Raw genomic sequence first — 23,720 nt, forward strand, 5'->3', positions numbered from 1 at the left:
CCGCCGTTTAAGCGCCGATCTGGGACCTGCTGCCAGATCAGAGATCTTTATTTGCGTCGCCGTGGGAGCGGGCGGATCTCTGAATGTCAACGTGACGGAATTAATGTCACAGATCAAAGAAGGTGGCGCTGAAGATCAAAGCCAGAAGCCTCGTTTTTTGGAATCGCACAATCCCCCTCTGTGGTTTTATGTAGGTTTCGCCTGTTAATACGTTTGTTTCTTAGATTTTTGTCCGTGCACGTTATATAACGCTGGCTAACTGGGTGTGGGTGAAGCTCCGGGCAGGACCAGGAACGCTGACTGGCTCTGTGAGGGTGAACCCAAGCGGAGCAGATCTGGTATTCAGGTCTAAATGAGGCGACCACAGCGGCCTTATTGTTTGGCCCCGCCCACCCAGAAGCACTCGCACGTCAGCCCGTATTGCTTTTTCTTCCTCTTGGTTGGTTGTTGGGAAGCTGGTCCGGACGTCGCTGCTCCGAGGATGAATCCCCGTTTGAGGTCAGCGCTTCCCCGGTGGTCATGGACACGCTGACTAACCTAAATAAACCAGCGTGCTGACTTGACAGCAGGTTTAGTCCCACCAGGGACGCACCTGTGCAGGTTTTCAGGCAGCTTCTCTGCTTCCTCGGCTCTTCTGAGTCTAGTTTGTTCCAGTTTTCCTGGAAATTAATCAAAAGTAGGTGGAAAAGACTCACAGAACGGCAACGTTTAGTATTTTTAGATCACTTCGCTGCTGCCAGGACCTCCAGGCCTCCATTAAAAGTGCTGGAGCCGCTTGTTCAACACGTCTTCTGACCTCCTGTAGCCCACAGGTGACACACACCGGCACCGCTATAATCTCGTTAATCAGACCTAAAGCTGGGAGCCCAGCCAGGAAGTACTGTTGGAATGAGACCAGCGGGTCACAAATAGCCTTAAATCCTGTCTAGACACGAGAGCTAACGGATGACAGCAGCCACCATGTGCATGAGCTCGCCCACGTCCCACAAAACCGGCGGCTAGCAAAATGCTAACAGAAGGAAACCGGGTTCATCACAGGGTTCCGGAAGCGGTTACGTAAATCTGGATCTACGGGGTCGAGGCCGGATGCATGGGGAGCGCGCGTTGAGGTTAACGACGAGGTAGGAATCCACAATCGTACGGTATTAGGCGAGTCAGGCTAGCCGGCATAGCGTCCCTTGTGTGAGTTCAGCTTCAATAAAACCAAACCGTTCACATCAGACTTCCGGCGCCGCAGTTTTTCTTTCGCCATCCGCGCCCGCTTCAGATGGGGGGGGATGTGGTGAACACACTTGGTGGTGGAGACGGTTCTGCCTGTCATGGTTAAACGAGCGCGTAGCCTTTATTGGTTTTACGGCCCCTGTGGTGCGAGGAAGAGGAGGAGGAGGAAGAGGAGGAATGCTTTGTGCCTCCATTACTATAATGGAGGAGCAGGAGGAACGTAAATGGGAAGCTATTGTGTGGATACAGTTTGGGACGCGTCCCCGGGTGCACGTTTAAATCACCCTGAATGGAGCGTCCAGTCATCCGAAGCTGCAGAGGAGCCGGAGCCAAACTGCTCCTTTCATTAGGAAATGATTAAACCTGGATGGAGGCTCAGGTGGGGCCGCGTCGGAGCCCCAGGCTGCAGCCAAAGCCCCCGACAGTCCGCCAAAGGTGCAGAGCAATTTGAGGAAACTGGCGGGTTTGAGTCCGGCGCTGCTGTGGACGTTCCTGCTGCATCCATTATTCACCAGCTGCGAATGCTGCCGAGGCGCGCGGTGGGATCAAGGAAAAACTGGAATATTTATCGAGAGGGAGCAGAATAAATGCAATTTTCCCGCCCCGATCTAATCTTTTAACGGCGACACGCGCGGAGGAGGGAAAGTAGGGCGTCCTCGTCACTGTCGTGTGGAGGGACCGCAGCTCGGAAGGTGAAGCTGGAGGACGGAGGAGGAGGCTCCTGTTCCCTGACGTGAGGCCTGGTGGTGGAGCCGCAGGGGGTTTCAGGGATGACAGGAGGAGGCCAGCGATGACACGTGGTGCATATGCTCTGCTGACAGCGGAGGCGGGGGGGGGGGGGGGGGGGGTGGTGACTACAGGTGCACGCCGACCCCCACAGCTCCCATTCCGCCCTGTAAAACGAGTTTTGTTACACAAGCTCACAACCACATGAGCCACATCATTTCTGGCCGGACATCAGCAGTCAATGCTAATGTGCAGCTACGGGCCAAGATTAGCTCCTGCTTCAGCGTTGTGCCCCCCCCCCCCCACCACCACCACCGAGGGTCCAAGGAGGGGCTGATCTAATAATACAAGCGCGAGCGACTCTTCGTCCCAGAATCTTCAATATCTCGATGTCCAATACGCTAAAAGTGGCTTAGCTTACTCAGCCAATTCAGCGTGTTAGCAGGTTCCATTAGCTTCATGCTAGCATCAGTTCTTCACTCTGATGCTAGCATCACTCTGCAATCTAAAGTTGAAACCTCTGACGTGATATTTTCACGGTTGTGAGGAAATTAGCAAACTTTTCTAACTGTTGCTGTATTTAATGTCACCCAAGGTTCTGCTCGTGCTCGCGGACAGAATCAAATACATTTCCAGCTAACAGGAACGCGACCGTGTGCTGCGATGACCGTGGACCCGGAGAGGCCGCCGGGCGGGAGCAGGGCCGCTCGGAGGGACCCGGCGCCAGACGCTCGCTCTGCAAACGGGCCCGAACATCAGACTCCCGAGTTCAGCGCAAAAGTAGGTTGCTTCCTCTAATCTGCCCGGTAACAGATGTGTATAGGAGTGCTATCATGCATGAGAGCGTGCATGTTTGCATGTGGAGCCAACAGTGAGTGGGCTGGGGGGATGGAGGAGGAGGAGGTGGGGGAGGAAGAGGAGGAGGAGTGGGAGGCCAGTGGTAAAAAAGCCTCAACAAAAGCTAAAGATAGCACAGTGCTCACAGGCACTCAGTGAAGCTTAGCTTTCACTGTCAAGGTTACACACACACACACACACGAAAAGTCCTCAGTAAAAAGTCAAACACCCATGTTGCTGCTAAGCAGTGTTTCATATTTGCATTCATGACGAGGCGTTTTCTTAGCCTCGCTAGCCTCCGTTAGCCTTTGTTAGCCTTCAGCGCAGCCCCAAATCATGATCCAGTTCTGATAATTCTTACACAATAGAGAGCCTCACGCCAGAAGCTGACGTCCACACGTGGACACGTCTCAGGCTCAGCTGGATCGCAGTGACGCTCCCGTAAGACGAGACGTGAGCCGAATCCAATCGACTGCTTTAGACGCTGCGGTCTCGTCGACGCGGCCCCGACTTCCTCGGACGGACCTACTGAAGGCTGTCCGAGTCCGCTCGGGCCCAGAATAAACCCTCGGAGATCCATTTCACGGCTTTGCTGGGAGCAACAACTCTCAGGAGGGAAAATTTGATAAGACTTTTCGCCTACAAGCTCCAACAAAACCACCTCAAAGCCATTTCGGGCTCCGCCCAGTTGAGCGGCGGTGATGTCATCACTCATGGCCGAGTCACCCTTCGAGGAAACTGATCGTTCTATTACCGTCAACGAGTTAACGAGTCAGCATTCAAATTTAGAGACAGAATCATCATACAGGTGTCACACTTCCAAACCTGCACTGCGTGATTATTGTCGGGGGAGGGGCATTATTTGATCCCGTCAAACGCTGGTTATCTGAGACGGCGAGGGCGGGGGGGCGGGGGGGGTCACATTATCACTCTTGGCTTAATCTCAGTACGACAAAGTGGCCATTGTGAGTCCGGCTCGTAAATCCAGTCCCAGTTAATGTGCGATACCCTCAAACGCACCTACTTGTTCCCGTAGGAGAAGGTTATCGGATTCCCTCAGCCCTCGCAATCGCCGGTTAGCTTAGCGGAAACCGACTGGAAACCAGTCACAGCCGGTTTCAGCCTGTTTCTTGCCGTCTCCTGCGCGGTTAGCTGCATAGCTACACAGGAAGTGCTAGCTGTAGCTGTTGGAAGGTGTTCCTTGAATCACTAGCTAACATTTGAGGTCCATCTCAGGGGGTCAGGCCCAGGACCTGACCTCTAGGTCAGGCCCAGGACCTGACCTCTACGCTGACCTCTAAAGTGCCTCGTCCCACAACTCTCACTGGTTGTGGTTCCGTCCCCGACGTGCTCCTAATTCTTCGCTGACCTTTCCATGATCCCGAGGTGTCTGCCTGAAGATTACGCTCAAATTTAATCCAGCCGCCCCCTCGGGCAGATGGTCATATCAATCACGCCCCCCCCCCACACACACACACACACACACACACACCCCCACCAATTGTTGGAGTTCTCCTCCGGTGGAACCTTCTGTTGCTTCGTCTCCGCTCGCGGAAGACAAATAACCTCCGGCCATAAAAGGCGGCGGCTGACTCTGACCCCGACGATGGTCGCGGCGGATAAAAGAGGCGTGACGAGAGGTCGGATATGCGTCACGAAGGCCTCCATCTGGATGATCCACCCCAAAAACTGCAGCAAGTGTGCAAATAAAACGGCCTTAACTTATGGTTGGCTGGGTCAAATAAACCGGCTCCATGTCCAGGCTGCAGCAGGAGTTTCTACCTCTTACCCCCCCGGCTGTTAGCCACAACGGGTCGTTTCTAATCCAGCCTGGGCGATTGGCTGGTGTTGGTGGGGGGGGGGCTCAGCTGCCCCCTCGTCCAATTACCTCGTCAGCCGGCATCGCGGCGCTTAAAGCGTCAATAAAATGCACCTAAATCAGAGTTCAGCGGCGCCTCCTCTCAGCCAGATGGGCTCGGGGCACCTCTTAATCACATCTCGCCCCTCGTAATTTACCCGTGTAGCATTTTGATGTCATATTATCCCTGATCCGTCTCCTTTAATTAGCGATAAAAACCAAATCAGGCCGATTGGGGGTCCTGGTTGATCCACGCTGGCCTATCAAAAAGAGGTGGAACTTAGATCCTACAGGCCCAGACTGGTATATTATGCTACAAGGCTAAAGCTAATGACCCGTTGGGGAATTTATGGTAAGTAAAGTGTTTTTTTTAGGCCAAATCTGGTATTTATCGCATTGGATGCGGCAAATGTTGGCACCAAAAAACCCGGTTGCTGGGTTACATACAGTATGTAGCAAGCAAGCTAGCTAGTTAGGCTAATGGTGACAGGTTACATACTACAGCATATAGATATAAAACTATTTTTTATTTTTGAAACTTCAAAACAGCTTCAAGAACAACATCAAAGACCACGATCGCATTGATGAACATCATGAGAAGAGATTAAAGCCTCTCCTACATCACCACAACTGGGAACGGGCCTCGAACACACACACACACGCACACGCACACACACACACACACACACACACAGGTGTGTGAACAACAAGGGCTTGAATTTCGCTCCATAAGATCTGTTGTTGCCATGGTTTTGTGCAGTATCTTCTTGCGTCGCCATGGAAACGTAAAAAAAACAATGGCTGGTGTGAAGCTCTCAGCAAAGTGGGTCAAGAACATCCAAGTCAGGTAAAGTAATTTACGGGTCGGGCAGATCTCAGCGGGCCCCTCAGACGTTTCCCCTTGGAAAACCCAAACGCGGTTTCGGTTGTGAGGAACCGCCGGCGGGACGGTCGGATCCGATCAGAACAGAGAGCGGTGCCGCTCATGGGTGAGCGCACGTTGACCCGTTTGACCAAACCTCCGAACACAGAGGGGCCACGAATGAGAGAACCGGGCGTCAGATGTGACTCTGCGTGAACATCGGTCTCCACCTGCTGGCCGGCGGTCGGAGCGGCGTGACCGGACCCCCTTCCCCCCCCCACAACTCTGCGGTCCGAGACTCAAATGAGCGTTAAAATTACGGTGCTATCCCAGTTTCCAGTGACGTCACCGCGGCCAGGTTACTCGCGGAGGATCGTTGCTGACACCTGCAGGTGAGCGGCGGTACTGCATCCACGAGGCCCCTCGTTCATCCGAGACGTTTCACGTTTTCTTTTGTAGCGTGTGAATGAATGACGTAACCCCCTTTGATGTTTTTCTTTTTTTTTTCCCCCATCAATCTACTATCATTTTTACGTGTTTGTTTGGCTTTTGGCGGGCTTTTATACCTGCAGACGCGCACGAACGTCTCCTTAATTCGGATTAAATTCAGCTTCAGTTACACACAAACCCGTTAACAGCGGACGTCTTGGTTCGTCTGCTAGACCCAGTCCAGTTGTGTCCGCTCCTCCTGCGGTCCAACTCCGTCCCCGTCGGACCGTCGATGGGGTGTGTCTGCCGGCGGAGAGCGTCAAGTCAGCGGGGAATAAGCAGGAACAATACCGGAAGTTGTAGAAAACTCCTCTTGGAGTTAAAAGCACACAAACGCTGCTGTTGGGAATAAAACGCGTTTTCCGGTGTAAACCCAGAGGTTGAGACAACTCTGTGGTCCTGGAGATAAAAACTTAATCATTTGTTTGGTTGTTTTTCGGTTTCTCGTGGCTTGTCGGCCTTTACCTTGAAGGAATTAACCGGAAACAGAATTCAAACTCTCCGCTAACTCGACGTCATGTGGCGGGGCGACGGCGGAGCGCTCGCGCCTCCAGACACCTTGTAGACACGCAGACGGCGCGCGCACGACTCTCGCAGGGGGGGATAAAATGCACGCGAGCCACCGGGGGATCCTCGCGAGCGCCGAGCAGCGGGTCGTCTGACGAATTCGGGAGAAGACGCGACATGAAGAAGCACCTGAGTCCGGCCAAGCAGCCGCCGCCGCCGCCGCCGCCGCCGCCTGGTGTTCCGGCTCCGGGCGGCGACGTGACCGTCCAGCAACTGAACGAGCTGCTGTCGGACGGCAGCGGCTTCTACAGCCTCCCCACGCAGCACTTCAACGAGGTCTTCCCCAGGATCTACGTGGGAAACGCGTGAGTCGCCTCCCTTCCTCTCCGCCGTGTTTACAGGTGGGACGCGGCGGCGGCGACGGCGGTGTCGCAGCCGCGGATCACGCGCGCAGGGCGGAGGCGACAAACAGCCTGTTGTCCTCGCGAGGGGAAGGAAACAAACAAACAAACAAACAAACAAATGAATAAAAACACCACCAGTGGCGGGAGGGCGACGTGCGTCAGACAGGTGGACGTTGCGTAACACCGTCGTTCATTGTGGGGATGAAAGCAACGTCGAGGGTAAACAGGTAAACAAAGGCAGGCGCTCGCGGTCACGTGGTCACCCGAGCTGCAGGAGTAAACCAACCTTATTTGTCAGTTCAAAAACAACAACAACAACAACAGGCTGTTTGGCTGTTAATCAGTTCGAACTGACCTGTGTGCTGATCAATACGCTGTAATTGATCAGTGATTTTAACAAGGGAAGGAAAACATCAATCCAGATGTGCTCTTGTGTTGCCTGGTTGGTGTTAAACTGCGTTTCTGGAAGGAATAAATCATTGAAATTGATCCAACCCACAAAAAAACCCCCCAAAAAACTGAAATATTCTGGATGATGTTAGTTGGTAAAGTCACATTCTACCCCGACGATGCTGCGTTATATTTGTACGCATTAATCTGTGTCTGCGACAGGAAGTCACGACTCGCTGACTCCTTAAAACGACGCTAACGCGTGTTAAACGCCCGATTAAGTGTGCAAAAATAAAATCTACGATTCACAGAGTCCGGCTGGTGGGCTAGCGGGGTGATCCGGGGGCCCGTCTGAGGCTCCGAGGCTACAAGTGGTCGGTACGTTTTAGGCGTACGGAACGGTTAAAGGGGCGTGGTTTAAGGGGGGGCGGCGTCATGGTGAAGGAACATGATTCCCAGGCAAAAGCTTTGCCCTTGAAGATTTCATTCCTCTGAGTTTTCATGGCTTCCCACAGGAAACGAGGCCGCTGGCCCACTTTTTCACTCTGAATCTGTGGTTTCGAGACACTTTTTTTCCAGTTCAAGGTGGAGAGAATTCAGGATTTTTCCCTCTGGGTTTATGAAATTAAAGCTCGGAGGACGGTCTCGTGGTGGTGGCGCCATACCGGTCATGCGGAGCCTTGGTTCGGTCGATACCATCGCCCTCCAGAGTGTTTCTGATGCACGTTGTTGTGGAAGAGGGCTCAATCCTTGCTAACCCGCCGTAGCCTAGCCTGATGGGTTTTTATACGGATTTACGTTTTTTTATAGAAGCTAGCGTACCAACGGTCAGCTTCATTCGAGGCCCTCACATCAGAGGCTTCGGGAACCGATCGTAATGATCAGCGGGGGCTAAAACGTTCCCCTCCCCGTGTGATGGACGCCGCCGTCGGTCGCAGCCTCCGCCGCTCAGGGTCACACGTCAGGTGTGGCTGTTGTTAGCGCGGTAGCAGCTGTGCGCAGCCTGCTCTTAAATAATGGATGTTCAGGGACTGCAGATCCCACTGCGAAAAAGGTCCAGGTAAATGTCAGCAGCGCCGTCGGTTCCTGACTTAACGGCCTCTGACTCGTGCACAAGGCGAGCAAATTCCACGGGGCGCGCACGTCAGCAACTCCTCATCTATTAGCAGGGAAAAAAATAAGGCGTTTTAACGACGCGTCTGCCTCCATCGTCGCGGCGACGGCGATGTTTTACGAGGTCCCAGCACCTCTGGGGAGTAGTTCAGGGTCACCCGTCCTCCTCGTCGGCCTCGACTGTAAACACGCAGACAAGCACGTTGACACGTGCGCGCGTGTGATGCCGCTGCTAGCATCAGTCATGCTACGGTAATAGCGACGCGATCCTCCGCGATTCGGCAACGGGAAGAAAAATAACCTGGCTGAGCTTTTTCTGTTGCGATCGCCATTTTCCTTGCAATTAGCGCCACCCAGTGGTAGAAAATGCAGCGGCTTTTGGGTGAAAAGGTGCCAAAGTGACCCCTCACCTCTCCCCTCCCCCCCCCGCAGGTTCGTAGCCCAGAACACGATGCGCCTGCAGAAACTGGGCGTGACGCACGTCCTCAACGTGGCCGAGGGCACCTCCTTCATGCACGTCAACACCAGCGAGGAGTTTTACGCCGGCACGGGCATCACCTACCACGGCATCCGGGCCAACGACACGGAGCAGTTCAACCTGAGTGCCTTCTTTGAGGAGGGGGCCGACTTTATCGACAGGGCCTTAGCGCACAACAACGGCAAAGGTGAGTTCATGTCGCTGACGCCCAACTGCGAGGTTCTCTAGCACGTCTACGCAAACCTGTCCCTACCGGCCGCGTTGGATCCGAACGTCCCGCCGGCAGGATTGCTAACGTTAGCTGTCGCGCGCTAACAGCCCGTCGGCGATGAACAGCGATGCTGCGTGTCTGACAAGAGGATACAGCAGAGTCGACATCGATCCGAGGCGGCTTTATTGGCAGCAGCTGCAGACTGTTGTGGGTGGAGGTCGGAGGAGGTGGATGGGAGGACGTGAGCGGAGGAGAGGAGCGCCGCGAGGGCCGCGGCGTCGGGTTTCCAGCGAAGTGCAGAGTGGGCAGATCTCTGCTCCTCCCAGGGGGGTTTGGGCCGGTCGGTAATGAGAGTCAGAGAGAAGCCCGACGCAGCAGCTTTAAAGAAGCGGAGCAGTTTCACATGTAACGAAGGTCTCGGGTTCCTTTATTTGTTCTTATTTCTGGATCTTTGGTGATCCAGGGAAATCTGGAAGTGATCAGCGCTCGTGCTGTGACCGTCTCTGCCCACCAGGGGTCAGTGTTCAGCAAGAGTTGAAGCCAAGCTGGGCTTTTCTGACAGAAAACCTGCGATTTAGTTTTGTTTTGGGTAAATTACTCAATTTTCCCCGGATTCTCTCGTTGATCCCAACGTTGCCTCCGCAGGGAAGGTGTACGTCCACTGCCGGGAAGGCTACAGCCGCTCGGCCACCATGGTCGTCGCGTACCTGATGCTGCGCCACAAAATGGACGCCCGCCTGGCCGTGGCCACCGTCAGGCACAAGAGGGAGATCGGCCCCAACGACGGCTTCCTGCGGCAGCTCTGCCAGCTCAACGAGAAGCTCTCCAAGGAGGGGAGGCTGAACGGGGAGGTGGGCAGACTGAAGAGCAGATGAGGGGGGGGGGTCCTCCTCCCATCATAGGCTACAGCTGCTCTGACTGACCCCTGCAGCCCGCCGTGACCAAACCAGCAACCAGTCTGTATCTGTAGATAAACACGCTCACACACACTCGAAACGCGCTAAACCTTCATCCTCCACGTCCCTCAAGATGACAAACGAGACCCGATTCCCAGCTATAAGGAATTATAGCACAACCATTCCATAGTTTTCCACTGCCGGGACCGTCGCTGGTGTAGAACAGGCGGCTCAGGTCCCAAACATCCCATCAGAACACGTAACGGTAACGCACAAAGACCCGCCTCGGAACCCGCGGTGGCTGGCGCGGACGCGCCGTCCGTTGCTACGGTAACGGCTGGACGGGTGCCGCCCGCGTTGCGCGGCGTTCCAGCAAACTTCCACTGCCGATTCCCAGCCGTTCCACCAACACCTTTGCCTCTCGCTACACGCCGCTCACGGCCGCGACAGAGCGCTGCGAACGCCGTGGCGGCGGCGCCGCCTCCAGATACGTAGAATGTAATCAAAGCTAATCGTCTTGGCGTGAATGCGCCTCAGTAACGGCACTATTTATCCCTCCTGATATATATGTACACGTATGAATATACACATGTATTTAAGTGTTGACATATATGAATGTATGAGCACTGTCTGTATACCGTGTAGGTTTCGTCTGTACGTCTTAATATATCACGTTAGCTACATGTTAAACACTTAAGTTGATGCGTTAGTGTCCGTCGGTTACCGGCGGTAACCTGCAGGGGGCAGTAGTGGATCCACGTGGCTCTTCCAGCCTCCCGCCGAGGTGTTTATTGGCGGGCCAAATGTGGCCGTGGCCGTCAGTAAAGAGGCGTCCGGAGGTCGTGAGCGTCAGCGCTAATCTGATTGAATGAAACCCCGGAAGTGGAGGGAACATTAGCACGGGAATAAGAACAAGGCTAGCTGCCTTAGCAACGCCAGCTCCCGGTGCGTCTGCAGGTTGATATCACCGGGATTTTAACTAGTTGTTACTAGTTTTAAAGTCGCATAAAACTGCTAACCCTATTAGCCAGAATAATTTTGCTTCCACTTTGCGGAACATTCAACCGTTTGTAGGCCAGGTGCCGATTTATTTGTCGCGCTAATATTAGCGTGACACGTAAATCGTGTAATGAGTAGTTAGCGTTCAAAATTTACAGATTCTCAACAATAAGAATTGACATTTGAATATTTAATGACAGCAGTAGTTTAGCTAGCGGTGTGGTCCATAGCATTAGCTTGTTGTCCCATGTGAACACACTGCCCCCTGCTGGTGCGCGCAGGTAACACCCCACCTCTTTTGTTTCCCATGTAGCGTCATGTTGTGGTTTGTCCTCCAGCTACAGGCGATATCGTGTTCCCAAGAAGGTGAAGTGCCACTAACGTGCGATGTTAAATATCCTGAACGTGTCACGTGAATTGCTGCAGTCCAACTTCTTCACTGATCCCGGATGAGTTTTTGCGTTTCTCCTCCAATTTTAGGAGGATTTCAGTAGATCAGAGGTTCTTTATTTGCTCGGCTGCTGGAGGGATTCATCTTAAACTGGAGTGCTGATTGTAATTCATGGTCCCAGTTTGCTGAATGGTTAGCAGGAGGCCCCCGCTGTGGTTTAAGCTCACAGAGGAACGCCAGTTCGGACCCGCGGTCCCGCGAGGGGGATCTCAGCCATCTGGAGGGAAAAACCTGGGAACTCTGACAGCCGATACCTGACAGGGTGCAGAGGGAACGCTCCAGGGAGCCCAGAGGGCGTCCGTCGCCGATGCCTCCGCAGACTCACCCAGAAGCCTTACGCTGAAGATGGATTCCTCCGATGGCTTTTTTATTTTTATTTATTTTTTTAGTTGGCGCCTGCCCTCGGAGCGGGAAGCGCCCGGCTCCCCGGCAGACCCGGACCAGGATCGAAGTGCACTTGACTTTAAATTGCTGTGTTACTTTTCTTCTGTCTTAACAAATAAACGACTGCGGTCCTGTACGCTAACACCAGTGCTGCGTTTCCTTGACGGCCTAAAATCAACCGGGAATCATCTCCAGGAAAACTAATGATTATTAATCCCACCGACTGCTTGGGGAGGGGGGGTTAAATGTGGGTGCAGCTGCAGCAGGACTCCACCTCTGTGGTTTTCCTGTGATATACTGGCTGCTGTCACACAGACGCATTAGAGACCGGAGGTCAGGAACGGGGTAATGAGCTGGTTTCAGGAGCGGGATGATGAATAAGCGTCCGCGGAGAAGCAGGAAATTTGAACAAGCCTGGAATCAGAATGCTACAAAATTGCGGAAACTATTATCCGGCTCCTGTCGGGACGATTAGATGGGCTTCGACCAAATCAGGGGGTGATTGTTCTAAGATTGCTCTGGCTCCTGGACATGGAGCTGAGCTCCGGAGCGCTTTCCACCCTGACAGAGGTCATTTTTCCTCATGGAGGCCTTCAGAGATGTGAAAATTAGGCTCATTAGAGTCTCTGTGTGCCCCCCCCCCGGTAACCTTTGCGGGGTGAATTCACACCTCTGAGCGCCGTGACAGCCTCAGAACCCCCACCCGGATGAAAAAAACTCCCGTTTTCCACATCTGCAGTTGCGCGTTTCCGCCACCAGGTGGAGGCAAATCCTCGTTTTAAACTGCAGCGAGTAAAGGCCAAAAACAGGAACTGGAGACAAACCAGATGATTTCACATCAAACACGGGAGTGAGATGAGGAAAAAGACAAAAGCTTTAATTTTATGCTACACGTGAGTTGCGCGGAGCACCTGGGACGGTCCGGTGTTATAGAGCAGCCCGAGGTCGTCTCCTCCGTGATTAGAGCAGCTGCAGACCCCCAGAAGCCAGAACCCAGACCCTTATTTCAGACATCCTCAGTGTAGTCGTGGGAAAAATTAAGATTTTAGGAGGAACGCTACAAAGCTAAATTTAAACGTAGTGTGATTTTGATCTTTCATGCCAATAAAAAAAAAAAAAAAAATCAAAGTACGTGTTTGGGAAATCCAATATGTAACATTAGTGTTAGTAAATTACCAACGTGAGCCAGGTCAGGATCGTAATCATTCTTTAAAGCAACATTTTGACACTAATGGCGGGCGTCCCACAAGGCCCGGGCCCCGAACCCTTTAACTTTGTACTTTCCAGACGCAGCGTGCGATCTGCAGGCTAACCAACATTCTCCAGAACCTGAGCCGCAGTCAACATCAACACGTCAATCAAAGCGGAGGAAACAGGAAGTGGCTGCCGCACGGAAAGCAAAATGAACTTTTGTCGGGATTCCGGAGGGTTTTCGGGGAGTCCACCTGCTAGCTGGATCCCAGCGCTCGCACCCGGGACGTCTGATGGAGAAAGAGCATGTACCGCGGCCTCGGGGGAGCCGGTCAGGAAGTGGCTGCGCTGGAACGGAGGGATTATATGTTGCAGCAGGTTGGAGGGCCCTCTGGGGCCCCCGGCTCTCATCAATAACACGGTTCCCTGTGATGAAGTGCCATTTCTTTCAGCTGCGCGACTGTTTACAGCGAGCGGCCGGAGTCACGGCCGACTCGGTTTTGGGTTCAGCTTTGCTTACAATTCCAATAAAATCGGAATTAAAACGTTGTGCTTAGCAGGGAGCTTCAAAGGGGGACGTGCGCGCGGCGCTCGTGTTTGAACAACATGGGTGGAATCTTGGTTTGATGCTTGTTTATGGGAGGAAATGATTCATTTCTCTCCTCCCATAAATTCCACAGGCTCATCCATCACCTTCCAACAGGACTTCACTCACTGGACACTTTCAGACGTTATTGCAGCCAATAATTTCCCGCTCCTCCGCTTCACGTTGTCAAGTCAAACCAAATCAAGACCCCGTCTTTAGCTCCCCCCACCACACTCGGCGTCGGGGGATAATTTTTAGAATAGAAGTGGATTTTCGAGCAGAGGGATCCTCAGATCCGCTTCCAAGTTCCTGCTTGTTTATTCTCAATTTTACGATACCGGCTACGCCGCCTTGGCCCCGCCCACCTGCAGATTCGAGGATACAACTGCCAGATTAGGGCCTCTTCTGGTACCGAATACACACAAAAACTGTGACTGAACATCCACGAGGAACCTTGGGAGGAACCTCTTTAACTGAAGGGGTACTCCTCGGGCTACTCCATTCCCTTACATCTAGGGGCAACACTCTATTTTTTTAATTTACGAAATCCATTAACGTGCAAACCGACGGCAGTTCGGATCAAGAACAACCGAGACCTCTTCCCGGAGGTCCGACCCTGAACCCTGTTTCGAGTTCTGGAACAGACTTGTGGGTAGTTAAAGCTGTGGTACCCATGAGGGTGCTGGAGCGAGCTGTCGCAATATTAACTAAAAACCTGCTCTTTATGCTAACGCAGTAAAGAGTTCTGCATCCCTGGTCCAGTCCTGTTACAGGAATTCTGTTGACTCTTGTTTTAATTGGCTCCAGATGGGCTGTACCACTTAATTAGCATCACCTGCTCAAAATTAACGGCCTTGTATTCGTAACGCCGACACGTCATTAGTGTGCAACATTGTTTAGGGGTTCCCGGCTAGCACGTTAGTGCAGCTTTTTAGCTTTATGTGTTCAAAAAAATCTCCCCTGACATCTGATGGTACCGAGATCCACCTCGTTGTGTTGGAACTGGGCCTCGGTGATCCTGATTGCTGCGGATACTCGCTCAGCCGTAGCGTGAAATTTCTGCCAAGTATGTAAGCAATCCAGGCCGAGAGAGCTTCCACGTGTGGTCACACTTTGTGAAAAGGTGCAGGAAGGCAACATTTGTGTAGACAACAAAGGCTGGACTCTGTCAGGAAGCAGCACGCTGGGTGGGCTCGGCGCTGGCGGCGGCCCCGGCGCCCTCGCACGACGAGCCGAGACACGACTCTCCGAGTTTACTGGGCCTTTAAGGGATTAAATCCCAGAGCGGCGGAATCTTCTCGCCGCTAACACTCCGCTTTTATCCGTCCAGTAAAAACCGAACCTTGAACCGCGCCGCAAAACCTTGAAAATATTGACATTAGCGCCGCGTCCTGCGGCGCCGCGCCAGACACGATGTGGAAATATTCTGGGATACCTGCAGGGTCGGGAAAAATTTGCTGCTTTCACTGTGCGGATTTCTCACTCGACACCGACATAAATCACAACGGGCGAGAGCGGCGGCGCAGCCGGCGGGAAAGTGAAGTTTGATACTTGCGCCTGAAGGCATCTTAAAGAGGCGCGAACGGAAAAGTTCGTAAAGTACTTTGTTTGGCACCATAAGTGAAATCAGATAGGAAGAATCGACCCTTCGGACCTGATTTAGTCATCCAAAGAGTAAAAAACAATTCCCACAACTAGGTCCCAAAAAACCGATCGCGCTAGTTTAATTTCCTCATGCGAAACCTAGCATAGCAATCAATAATTTTCCATTTTAATTTTAAACGAGTTTTGTTGTCGTAAAAAGTGGGAAAAGGGGGAGTCGCTGATACGACAAGCGTGTTAGCGCTGAAAGGCGTAACGTTGCCACCTCAGCAGAGCTTCACGATTGTAATTGCAGCTCTCGTGTCGGCACCGGTGCCTCTTAACAAACTCTACGTTTTTCTGTAATTTCAAAATAAAGCGTTGCGGCTTTAGTGGGTGTCCGCCTTCATGCCGAAACGCCTGCAGTTGATGAGCGTCTCTGTCAGCAGCGGCGGCGGCCGACCACAAATTGTTGTTTACGCAGCTGTTTGTATCGCGATCCGACAAACATGTTAATTAGCGAACGTTTGAAGTGTTGCTGCACGTAGTTTGGAAACTAAAGAGGGAAACAGTGTTTATGCTAAGCTAGGTTAGTGGTTCTAACACATTTCTAAAACTGGTACCATCGAATTGCGAGAAACTGTTTTTGTTGTTCTCGATTTTGGCCGTTAAGGCGAAGCATAAAGTGCGTAAAACGAGGAGTTATGACGCACATGTACATTTAGCTAGCATGAGTCACTGCTGCGCCGTGTTTGTGGTCCGCCCTGTTGAGATGTTTGCTTTTTGAGCTAATTACAATTTGAATTTTATTACATTTCGTAGCTAAGCTAATGCGTCGCTATCCAGTTTACATTTTCATGTGTTGTCCGATCATTTCTTTACGGTCTCCACTTCAATATCTACATATTTTGGTTGTGTCACTTGTTCATATGTAACATCGCAGCCTCCCAAGTCAAACTCAGCCAGCCGAGAGCTAAGGCGCACATGCTAGCACATTCCAGTCTTGAATTTATTGAGAATAATTTGTCGGGTGATTCCTTTTAAACGCTAAAAATAACGTGTGGTCGGGCGGCTGACTGGCAGACGGCGTGCTGGTGGTGAGCGGCGCTGTCTGAGGCTGAGGATGGTTAGCTAACAGCTCCGTGTGGTTTCTGGGGCCCAGTCAGTCTCGCTCCCACAGTTCCCACCGCTTGGCTGCGAGGCGACATCGTTTCTTTCTATTTCGGTGAGTCGCTCAACAACGGTGGAAGTAGCGGAGGTGCGATTTACGACCTGTCGGCTTTAATCTCCTCCTTTCATCTGTGGAATCCACGTGAAACTTCAGCGCAGAGGAGCCGTCGTTGGACTTCACGTCCCACCGTTTATCGGCCTTCCGGCGACCTTCCTGCCCTGCGCCAGACTTTAGGCTAACGCACGCTGGTGAAACATTAGAACATTAGCACAAGTAAACTTGACTGTTTCCTTCAGCCGGTGGTGAAATTCTATTTTCATTACAGACGCGGATGGTGTGTGTGTGTGTGTGTGTGTGTGTGTGTGTGTGTGTGTGATATGTGGAGTGATGGAGAGCAGAGCTAGAATCAATAATGGAACACTCTCAAATAGAGCCGACGGGCAGCAGCTGAGCCACATTTTTACTTTCATGCTTTGTTCCTTAGCGTGTTTGAGCCAGTTCGCCTCGATATTGCCTTTAGATCAAAGGGCTTTGCGGGTTCTCACCCTTAAATCGTTGGTTTTCATACGTTGGCCACATTGGATGAACTTTTAGCCCGATGTTTTAACTTTATATCTAATAAAGTTTTAACGTTTAAACCAACCCCGGACCAGATCAAAGACCTGGGTCACTGGGTCACTGGAGGACAGGCTGGACGGGTCTCCGTTCAGAGCCTAATGTTCTGTGGGAGGAAACCAGTACCAGGACCTGGAAGAAACCCAAACCAGAACCTTCTATCTGTGAGCTGACAGAGCAAACATCTGCTCGGCGACATCTCACCTCACCGGGACCAAATTTGTTCCTTTTTAAACGGTTGTTTAAGCAGAAACCGGATCCTCTGAACATCTCCCGATCCGCACCGTAAATCTGCAACGTCCCGAAGAGGCTGTAATGCTTTCAGGCTGCTGCGGGAACGCCGCGGCGTCCGTCACTGCCGCTGTTGCCTTTTATTGGAGGTGATGTGCAGCATCTTCTGCAGAGGATCTGGATCCTGTCTCCATCCAGACGGATGAGGTCCGTGAATCATCTCCCGGTTTATCTGAAGAGGCAGCCTTCAAAGTGGAAACAGGCAACCTCAGATTGACGCTGTTGGCGCCACCGATGACAAGCGGATTAGAGGAGGAGCGATTGAAGCCGGAGACAACAGAGGATGAAAGTCGGATAATTTATTCATCCGGCTGATAACGGACACATGAAAAGTGGAAGCAAAGGTTTCCAGTCCGCCGTGGATCGCAGGTCAGCCTTGATTTTCCAGAGAATCAGTCAGCAGCGCCGATGATGTCACCTCCTGAGAGGCGATATTACAGGAAAGTGGCCACTGTTTCAGTTACACTGTAAAAATTGAGAATCCGGAGCTCCGACGGGTCCGTACAGAGGTTCTGGTACGAGTGGGATGGTTCCTGTCGAGGAGACCAGGAGATGGAGCAGAGACACTAAATTCAGAAGGAAGGATGCAATCAAAGCTGCTGCGTGTGGCCACAGGGTCCATCCATCTTTGGCAGGGAGACGTCCCCAAATGTTCCTCATTCAAACTTTCAACAAGAAAAAGACTCAAAGAACGGATGAAAAAAAGTTTTCAAAGGGGTTTTATTTCCCAAACCTGGACCAAAGTAGCTGAAACCTGATGTTTTCGTCTCTGAACTCATTTAGCTGCTTTAAACAAGTTAATTTATTCTTTTTTTTCATAAATCCTGGTAGTTTTTAATTCCATAAATCAACTACGTGTTGTTGCCAACTCACTTTCAGATTAATTACTTTAATCCGAATTTCCATTAATCTACCAGAAAGTTGGAACGTTTCCTGCGGCTTCTGCTGTCTTTATTAACCAACATCATATTTGCTGATTATTTAGGATCAAACACGCTTTAGTAAACACGACTCTTTTTTTGTTCCAGTTCTGTGTTGGAACAAGAGAAAGAGACGAAAATGTTTGATTTACAGCGCCCACCGAGGACTTCCGCTCCTTCTCCCACCGTCCTCCAGGGGGCAGTGTTTGGATAAAAGGCCCTCCATCTGTCAGCACTCTGTCACTTCTCCGGGAGCCGGTGGGAGCCAAGAACCCAGATCGTGTAGTTTTATTTAAACCAGACACAGAGGACACGGAACCGATGGGGTTTTTGTAAGATCTTTGCTCGATTCAGACCAGGAACATTCTGAAAACCTCTGCAGGAACAGGGAGAACCTGAGGAAGGTCAGTCTGTCCTGAACCCCTGGCAGCTCCAATAAACGTGATCTTAGTGAATAAATAGTTAAACCCGGTATTAACCGGGCGATGACGGTACCGGTGCGTTTACTCGAATCTTCAGTTCGGTACCGGGCTCCGGTTTCTGCTCCGTTCAATCACGTTTTAAAAACCCAAAGGAAATTTCCCCTCATTCTTCTTTTTCTGGTTCTCAGTAAGAATTTTGCAGGAATGTCGATTTTTTTCTTCTTAATAAAACTCTCACTGTGATCCTAAAAAAAAAATATTTTTGATTTTTTTGAGCCCCAGAAACCTTTTAGGAAATAATTGTAATAATTGTAATAAAAATATTTTCTGCTGCACTGGGTAAGTGTGATCTCACCGACTGGTGTTTGAATCAATTTAATAATTAATCATATTCAGAAATGACAAGCAAACTGCTCCTGATTGAGCAGGAAGTGATAGTGGCTCCTCTTCCGGTTAGCAGATGACAAATTAATGAAAGACCGCCGCGAGCACCCATATTATTATTATTATTATTATTATTATTATTATTATTATTATTATTGTCGGACAATTTTTCTGCTAATTCTCTAACATTCTTATGTTTAGAGCTTTTCTCTCTTCATCCTCTCAGTTTCTCAATGAATCTCTGGCTCGCGCAGGTTTGGCCACGCCTCTTTAATTATCGATGTGACGTCACTATCTTAAATACTGACGCTGCTCTCTCACCCATCTCTCTCTCTCTCTCTCTCTCTCTCTCTCTCTCCCTGGTGCGCGCGTTACTTGTGCCGCCTCTCGTGCGCCCCGTGCCATTCGTCTCGTGCAGCATGCAGGTGTCTCTGGTCCTCCTCGTGTCCAGCTCTGCGCTCGTGCTGCTGCAGGGATGCTGCACCGCCGCGCGCGGATGGAAGGTGCTGAAGAACGACGCCACAGAGATTTTACCGGACTACCGGGAGCGGAGTCCGCACGAGCCGATGACGCAGGCGGCGAACAGCAGCAGTAACGGCGGGAACCGCGCGAAGAGCGGCGGGAGAAGCACGAGCTCGGTGACCTACAGTGAGTATGACCCGAGACACAGGTGGATCGCTCTCTGTCGATCTATCACATTAATTAAACTCCAGATTTATAAATAGTTTCAAGCAGTTTTATAGAGTTTATTTTTTCAGGTTAATTGTCTCCAATACTTTGAAAATAAAACAAACAAAAAAAATGTAAAATTTGACAAATCAAATAATTTATTTACATTTCCGAGTTTGTTTATCGGCAGAAAAATGGTTGGCTTTGAATTGTTCTGTCATTTTTATTTTATTTTATTATTCCTACCGATTGCACTTTTATTTTGATGCTGATTTCTGATTGCACACACATGTAGGTGTGTGTGTGTGAGTGTGTTAAAGTTTTTTCAGGATTTGTTTGAGGGCAATAATACACACACACACATTCTTGTGGTTTCTTCTGTGCTGTTATTTTTCCGTACACTTCATTGTCCAGGTTGTTTCCGTCTCTCTTCATACTGGTCAAACTGGTCAGACTCCCATTAAACATCAGCTGTTCACTAACAACAACTCGCTTCCTGCTTTTCGAACGAAACAGTCGCTGTTCGGGATGTAGCTTTTCCATTTTCTTCTTAAACTCAACCTTTCCAGGACCCCACCTGGACTCTCTAAAGTCTCCGATTTTAATCAAAAGATAACTAGCGTGTTCGAGCCGCCACGGCAGGCGTTTTACTAGAGTCCGGAAAAGCGCGGAAGAGCACCGGCCTCTGTTTTTTTGCGTGGATTTGCAGCATGTGTGTTGAGTTTGGCCCCAGGAAAAATAGAAAATCCCCAGATTATCTTCCATCTCTCCAGTTTTTTTATGTCCTGGGATGGCCTCTCGGGGTCACGGCGGAGGCTTTGACCACCGCCTGGCCTCGCCGAGGTTCCCGGCTCACGCAACTGTGCGACTGCTGCATTTTTTCCCACCAGCATTAATGGCTGTTGACTGTCAGAGAAATGCAAGATTCAACCTAGAGTCCTGCATCAAATACTCAAATGTACCCATATTTGTCAGAGTATCGAAAATACTGGAGACTTTTTCGGGGTCAACCGCTGCGGTGTGACATCGTACGCGCTTTACTAAAAAAGATCCGGTTCTCCTGAGGAAGTCACCTCTCGTAAATCCTTTCTTCAGCCTTTTTTTTTCCCGCAGAGGAAACAGATCCGAGGATCTTTTCGTCCTTGTTTATGATACGCGGGACAATAACCCGATCGGATCGCTCGGTCTGTGCGGGATGATGTTTTACATTTTCCTGATGTCGGCAGTGCCGTGTGCCAGCTTTTCCCCTCGGCTCAAAATTCCATATGGTTTGATGAAGCTGTTTAATGGGCCTCCGCTCTGCATTTGCTATCAGCTGATTGCTAACAGCTGGATCACTGTTGTCTAGCCCCCGATCAGAGTTCGGATCTCGGTGCGCTTAAACTGTATTAGCGGAACAAAAGCTAACGTAGAATTTATTTGTGCTGAAAGGCAGCAAAGTAGATTTTCGATGTTTTTACGCTCAGCGGTGCAGGGCGAGAGAAGCATGAACTCACAAAGCTGCTCCTTTTTTTTCTTTTATGTACTTACCGTAGCTGAGTCGACCCGGCGGTACTCCCGTTCTTCAAAGTGTTTGTGTTGGGCCGAGGCCACAAGTGTAACGCTGATATTGGTCTCTTTCACCCAGGTGCCTCGGAGCTGAGCTGCAGGGAGCTGCGTTCCACCCGCTACGTCACCGATGGATCTTGCCGCAGCGCCAAACCCATCAAGGAGCTGGTGTGCTCGGGCCAGTGCCTGCCAGCGCACCTCATGCCCAACACCATCGGCCGCGGCAAGTGGTGGCGGAGCAACACCTCGGAGTACCGCTGCATCCCGGCTCACTCCAGGACCAGGAGGATCCAGCTGCAGTGCCCCAACGGCAACACTCGGACTTACAAAATCCGCATAGTGACCTCCTGCAAGTGTAAGCGGTTCAGGGCTCACCACAACCAGTCGGAGGCCAAGGAGGTCCTGAGGAGGCAGCGGAGCAAGAAGCGCACGTCTCAAGGACGGAGCAAAAACAACACGCCTTTGATTGACAATTCATACTGACGCGACCCTGACGTGAGGCGTCATACATGTTACACAATGCAGCAACCGACGCGTCGCCTTCGGTCAGGGAGGAGGCGCGGTATGAACACTTCACCAGAGCAAACTTCAGCTGCCGGGCTGCTTTTTTGCCACCGCTCTTTGTTTTCCACGCCATTTGTCAGCGTTTCTGTGAACTCCGCTTCTTTGCATGACCAAGCGAGACGGCGCCAGGGGCTCGCCACAACACTGCGACTGCGTCTCGTTGGATAGCGAGTATCCGATCGCCCCCAACGGATCAACACCTCCCTCAAACAGATTTCATGTTAGCATAATGAGAAGCCCTCCCTGAGGCTTTAGGTCCATCTGTACAAACATCCAGCGGATGCAGAACCGCAATGATTCGTGGTGCGGGTCCGAGCCGAAGGAGGCGGTTGTAATCCATCTCCTTGTGCGAAGGAGAGACTAGGAACTGTGGGGAGACTCTGGTGGTGGGACTATAGTCACGAGACACCCCTGTGAGGCCACAGCCACACTAACAAGGATATTCTGCCAAACTGTTTAAGTGTTTGGGCTAGTTTTAATAGCAACATTAGCATAACTAGAGACAGGCCTTTTTTGAAAACAAACTGGATTTGCTCCAAAGGTTGCTGACTGGGCTTTGTTCTGGAAGCCGAACCACAGAATAAAAATCCCGTAACTGAACAAAATATAGAAAATGACGTGGTGAGTCTTACATGGTCCAAACCATAGCGATAGTTTATGCTTTCTGTTATACTTCATAACTTTGCTACTAGCTAGATTCCTTATCACAGTACACCTAAAGGAGTCTGTGTAGCTAGCCTTAAATATCCATGTTAGTGTGCACGTGGCCTAAAGTTCTCCAGTTCACGGTAGCCCGATTCCCGCGAGTCCGGAGACAGCCAGCGCGAGGAGGCCAGGGCTAGCGTCAGTCGTGCGACTCGTCTTAATTACCAAACGAGGCCATTTCTGAGTTCTTTGAGTCCTAAAAAGCCATTTCCTCCCGCTGGTTCCTGTTTGCTGGTGCACGTGTGTGTAGGAGGCATCAGAAAATCTGTGCGCCGCTGTCCCGTTCCCCTCGGGGCAGAGCGCGCTCCAGCACACCCACGCCGGAACTCATTTGCAGTGGGCCTGAGCGGAGCAGCGACCAGAGCCAGAATCCAGACCGTCATGTTTCCCTGCAGGATTGCGCCTACTCTGTAAATAGCTCAAACAGGAAACGACGGAATCGAGAATCAAACAATAATTCCAATTTTTTTCGACTGGTCGACCCCGATGGGAAGAGGAAGCCCGGGTGCCCAGAGTGTTGGTGCGGGCCCCCTTCCTCAACAAGCCCATGTGGTTGATGAAGAATATCCACAATGTTTCCACTTATTGTCAGCACCACCGCTGTTTTTCCGCTCATGTTGCTTCCTGATTTCGGTCGTCTAAACTGTCCCAAACGTGTTTGCTTCTTTTTCCAACTGTATGTTTGAAATAGCAACTGGAATGGGTGGATGAGTGGGTGGGGGCTGTCACGCTAGCTGAGAGCCGTAACGTGATTGTACATATACCTGTGTGGTCCACACCACCTGACGGGAGTGTTCACGAGTGTGGGGGGGGGCTGTTTCCGACAGACAAATACGGACTGTAATGAATGAACTGCATATTTATTTTTTCCACATTTAACTTATTTATGCAACCATTTTGTAGTAAAGAACAGCCATTATTGTCATATACATGATATAGACTAATGAAATACTGTACAGTACACAAATAAAGTCAAAGCAGATATATTTGAAAGATGTTTTTTTTCTCTGATTTGCACTATAACGTTGGGGTATTTGAAGGTTACTACAGATGTTTCTGTTCGCCGGACTTCTCCTCTCTGCTCACGTGACCTGTCAACATCTGCCCTCGCTGCCTCCCCTCCCTTAAGGCTGCGCAGGCCCGATCCGCTGCGAGGTTGAGAGTTCAAGCCCCGTTCCCCGGTCCTTGCTCTGGGGATGCGTGTCATATCTGGAGCGTGCTGCGCTGCCGCCGAGGCTCTGGACGCG

At 51.1% G+C, this 23,720-nt stretch overlaps 2 protein-coding genes across 3 annotated transcripts; both read left to right on the forward strand.

Moving 5' to 3' along the window:
- The first annotated feature begins 6,481 nt into the window (after positions 1-6,481).
- dusp3a (dual specificity phosphatase 3a) lies at positions 6,482-13,540 on the forward strand. Of its 2 annotated transcripts, none has more exons than XM_029840920.1 (4): positions 6,482-6,865; positions 8,840-9,072; positions 9,742-9,947; positions 13,114-13,540. In XM_029840920.1, exons 1-4 carry the CDS (start codon positions 6,678-6,680, stop codon positions 13,276-13,278), a joined length of 792 nt encoding a protein of 263 aa, XP_029696780.1. In that variant the 5' UTR covers positions 6,482-6,677; the 3' UTR covers positions 13,279-13,540. The 2 variants fall into 2 exon arrangements, with proteins under 2 accessions (XP_029696780.1, XP_029696791.1); XM_029840931.1 differs by lacking the exon at positions 13,114-13,540 and adding an exon at positions 11,305-11,970 and having other exon boundaries at positions 6,485-6,865.
- A 3,179-nt stretch (positions 13,541-16,719) lies between these two features.
- On the forward strand, positions 16,720-23,459 carry sost (sclerostin). Its single transcript, XM_003961038.3, has 3 exons — positions 16,720-18,585; positions 19,406-19,635; positions 21,284-23,459. The coding sequence occupies exons 2-3, from the start codon at positions 19,407-19,409 to the stop codon at positions 21,685-21,687; spliced, it is 633 nt and encodes a 210-aa protein (XP_003961087.1). The 5' UTR covers positions 16,720-18,585; position 19,406; the 3' UTR covers positions 21,688-23,459.
- The last annotated feature ends 261 nt before the right edge of the window (positions 23,460-23,720 follow it).

The sequence above is a fragment of the Takifugu rubripes genome, chromosome 1 (assembly GCF_901000725.2).
Source record: "Takifugu rubripes chromosome 1, fTakRub1.2, whole genome shotgun sequence".
Classification (NCBI taxonomy): Eukaryota; Metazoa; Chordata; class Actinopteri; order Tetraodontiformes; family Tetraodontidae; genus Takifugu; species Takifugu rubripes.

Excerpts from the sequence above, each read along its gene's own strand:
- sost (XM_003961038.3), top strand. The coding sequence starts at position 19,407 with ATGCAGGTGTCTCTGGTCCTCCTCGTGTCCAGCTCTGCGCTCGTGCTG. Across the intron at positions 19,636-21,283 it reads CACGAGCTCGGTGACCTACA|GTGCCTCGGAGCTGAGCTGC; the intron begins GTGAGTATGACC and ends TCTTTCACCCAG.
- dusp3a (XM_029840920.1), top strand. The coding sequence starts at position 6,678 with ATGAAGAAGCACCTGAGTCCGGCCAAGCAGCCGCCGCCGCCGCCGCCG. Across the intron at positions 6,866-8,839 it reads AGGATCTACGTGGGAAACGC|GTTCGTAGCCCAGAACACGA; the intron begins GTGAGTCGCCTC and ends CCCCCCCCGCAG. Across the intron at positions 9,073-9,741 it reads AGCGCACAACAACGGCAAAG|GGAAGGTGTACGTCCACTGC; the intron begins GTGAGTTCATGT and ends TTGCCTCCGCAG.